This window comes from Capsicum annuum, unplaced genomic scaffold, assembly GCF_002878395.1.
Source record: "Capsicum annuum cultivar UCD-10X-F1 unplaced genomic scaffold, UCD10Xv1.1 ctg996, whole genome shotgun sequence".
Lineage (NCBI taxonomy): Eukaryota > Viridiplantae > Streptophyta > Magnoliopsida > Solanales > Solanaceae > Capsicum > Capsicum annuum.
Window position 1 is genome coordinate 478,623 of NW_025896054.1, and position 3,997 is coordinate 482,619.

Consider the following 3,997-nt stretch of genomic DNA (forward strand, 5'->3'; position numbering starts at 1 on the left):
ATAGTTGATCGCATATTATATTTTTATTTTGTGGTTTATATTTTATTTGTATTTGTTTTTATATTCTATTTTCATCTATTCACTTGTACTTTTAAAAGAACTGTTTAATATTTATATTTATAAGTTGACCACATATTATATTTATATTTGTAATTTCATTTATTTGAATTTGTAGTTGACAACATCATTTGTATATTTAAACAAATGAAAAATATTAGTTATTTTTCTTTCTACGAATACTTGTATAAATACTCATTGATACAAATTATATTTTATTAATACAAATTGAGCAATAAAAATATAAATGATAAATTACACAAATATAAATATTAAATTATACAAATACAAATGGTACTTTTGTATTAAATGATACATGTTTATACAATTTGAACAATACACATATAAATGATACTTGTTTATATATAAATACAAATTATAAATTCGACATACAAATACCAGTGATACATTTGCATTGAATGACACATTTCATATTTAAATATTTTAGATTCAAGCAAATACAATTAATTCATATATTTATGTGTATAAAATACAAATGATAAATTATATTCACTCTAAATTATTCAAATATAAATTCTGGATTTATTTAAATACATAGTATGATATGAATAAATATAAAATAGAAAAATAAAAAATACAAAATAAGACAAAAAAAAACAAAAAATATGAAAAAATAAAAAGGGAGAAAAATGACAAGAAAGAAAAAAAAAAGAAAATTAAAAAAAGACAGCAAAATAAAAAAGAAATAAAAACAAAAAAAATAGATGAAAAAAAGGAAAAGAAAATATTAAAAAAGGAAAAGGAAAAAAAAGAATCAAAAAACTGAAAAAGATAAAATGGAATAGAAAAAAAAAACGGAAAAGGAAAAAAATGAAAAAGAAAAAATTCGAAAAGTAAAAACAGAAGAAAGAGAAATAGGGAAGGAAAGAAAGAAAATAAAGGAGAGATGCTATAGATCATATTTAATTGGCAAAAGAGGTTATGAACTGTAATTAATTAAAATTTAGACTAAATAGGGCTATTAGGAGCTTATGTTTTCTAAGTCACGTAGTTATCTCATTTAAATATTACAATTTGAGTAAATTACATATTTTATTAATTATATTTTCATTTAGTATAGGGGCAAAATGGTAATTCAACTTTTGCCTAAAAAATTTTCCAGTCTTACAATTTGAGTAAATTACATATTTTATTAATTATATTTTCATTTAGTATAAGGGCAAAATGGTAATTCAATTTTTGCCTAAAAATTTTTCCAGTCTTAGTATAATTTGATATTATTAAGTTCAGTGAACATGACGAAATATAATTATGTAGCTTTTTGTCGTTATAGTTGATAGCATTTAATGATCACATGTGAAATTAACTCGAAACAGGACCTTGGAGACCGTCAGGTGATCCATTCATTGCTAATGTTAATGTTTACAATGGAATTTATTGGAATGGATCTCTATGATGAAGAAGATGCAGATGAACAAGTTTATTTTCTTAGTGCAATTGGTGCTTTTGAGTATGTTGAGTCTTTGTGTTGTGTTTGAATTATTTGCATACCTATTTGTTCTTGTACGCTATTATTTGGTTTTTGAGTATAGTAAGTCTTTGTTTTGCCTATAGCTCTAGAGATTTAATGTCACGTATGATTGTTGAACTTTACGCCTGTATGAGTAAAGTCACAAAATTAAACTGAAGTCGAACTTTACCCATTATATTAATAAAATATTTAACTGTTTTTTGTTTGATTAAAGTCATTAAACTTTATCCATTGTATCAAGTTGGTCTGGATAAAACAGTGTTCTCTTCACATAATTTCTTCTTAAAAGGCAAACCATAATTATAGTACAGCTTCCTATGAAAGGTACTACAAGTATCTTCTTAAAAATGATATACAATTAATAAATTACCAATTACTATCATACATCATATATAAAAAATATTTACAATCTTGTACCGTCAAACTCATCCACTAACAAATCAGAAATCCAATTGATGTTTCGAAATTCTTGATCCGGTGACTCAATCTCCACACAACTTGTACCCTTTTCATCATTTGTTTTATTCACCTTAGCATGAGAAGTACTCCCAATCTCAAGATTCTTCAGCTCCTCAATTAATTTTGCATGGTTAGTCGAAAAAAGTGAAAAACTACTCTCACTTTGAACCGTTTGATCTATTCTTGGTTGAGATTGAGAAGAATAAAGAGGAGGGGGAGGAATACTATCTTGAGGAATTTGTTGAGAAGTCGACAAATTTCCATGTTCAGAGACAACAGTACCACAGTACTGATCATGTGGTGGTGGTGGCAGCTGATGATTACAAGAAATAACCATCCAAATACCATTTGGTTCATTTTCGATTAAAATGTCAGGGTAAGGTTGGATGTGTAAAGGGTACTGATACATATAATACCAATTGTACTTCGTCTCAAGACGGAGCTCTTTTAGTGTATGAGCAAAAAAACATACTCGTCTATCACATGCCGTGCCAGCATAACATAGATGAGTCTTGTACTTCGCGGGATGTAGCCAGTACTCGAAAACCCCGTGGCTCAATTCACAATTATCACCTTTAATGCAAGACGCGAATTTGTAGCTCGGGCAAGGAATTGGCAAATAATTGTATTTTCTTGGGTCACGCCGACGTGCTTTTTCCCCTCGGTGTGTAAAGGGACAAGAGGGCCAATCGTGACTTAAAAGGTTTTGGCATCTTTTTATTTTATATGCGTACATACGAAATTCATCTGATTCGTATAGAGCTTGATCGATTAATTCATGAAAATCATCGTGAATTGTTTCTTGCTCCTCGGATTGTTGACGAAATGGGGAAGGTGATGAATTGATGTAGCTGAAATGGCAATCATTCCTATAGGCCATCTATTAATGTATAGTGATGATACGATTGAAGAAATGTAGGATGAAAACGAAACAAAAAGATGTACGATTTTACACAGAGAAAAGTTACGGTTAGGATAAAGAAGAAAAAATCTTTAGAACAGCTGAAATAGAAACTTTGAAAGAAATTTCTTGAAACAGAAAGAAGCAAATACTAGCAGAGAAAGAGTGAAGTGAATTCTAGCAGAGTAAGAGTGATTGTGGAATTGGTGAATGAATACGGGAGTTATTTATAGCTTGAAGAAATCAAGTGCAACTTACTCTAAGAATATATTTATGTTTAACTATCATTCTCTCTTTCGGAATTTATGTGACACATTTTATTTCAAAAAAGAGAATCCACTTTTTCAATATATAGAAATAATTTAATTTAAGAATTTTATTTATACCAATTAGTGAGATGAGTTATAGAAGTACAAATGTCTAAAGTGGATTAAATCAACTCACTATTTTAAAATAATTTATTTATATTTTAAAAACTATACAAAAAGTAATATAAGTTGTAACTCATTTCATGTCAATGCGATTAAAAATATATTTTAAGATATTAATGAAAGTTTATATATATAGCTTAAATCTCAAAAAAAAACAAAAAATATCACATCAATTGAGATGGAAAAAATATTTAGCAATCATAAAATAAATAGACTCCATTAATATTTATTGTAATCTACTTTAACTACTACCTGCATGCAATCCTACACGTGTGTATTATACACGGGAAAAATCAAAAAAGAAAAAAACATAATTAAAAAAAAAAAGCTCTTCTCGCCCCGGCGGTTACAATTTTACTTGTCGGTGAAGTTTGGGTATATATGAACAAAAAGTCAGCAAGGAGCCTTAAATAAGGATAGAAATTAGGTTATAAAATGTCATTTTTCAGACTTTTACCTACATGCAAAACTCCAGGTATCCGGAAAAAAACGAAACAAGATGAAAAACAAAAAAGGTTTCTTCTCATGCAATCCTACAAGTATTTGTATATCCAAAATTTTATTGAGGTTACAACTTTTTAATTAATTGAATATGTGATTTGATAATGATCCAACTACGGAAACAAAAAACAAACACACAAACTAAAGAATCGATGA

The 3,997-nt window shown here is 27.8% G+C and overlaps 1 protein-coding gene across 1 annotated transcript; it reads right to left on the reverse strand.

Annotated features, from left to right (window-relative positions):
• Window positions 1-1,952: 1,952 nt before the first annotated feature.
• LOC124895770 (zinc finger CCCH domain-containing protein 24-like) lies at window positions 1,953-2,888 on the reverse strand. Its single transcript, XM_047406198.1, has one exon. The coding sequence runs from the start codon at window positions 2,886-2,888 to the stop codon at window positions 1,953-1,955; it is 936 nt and encodes a 311-aa protein (XP_047262154.1).
• Between the last annotated feature and the right edge of the window lie 1,109 nt (window positions 2,889-3,997).

Bases quoted from the DNA above. Each gene is read 5' to 3' on its own strand.
- LOC124895770 (XM_047406198.1), bottom strand. From the start codon at position 2,888: ATGGCCTATAGGAATGATTGCCATTTCAGCTACATCAATTCATCACCT.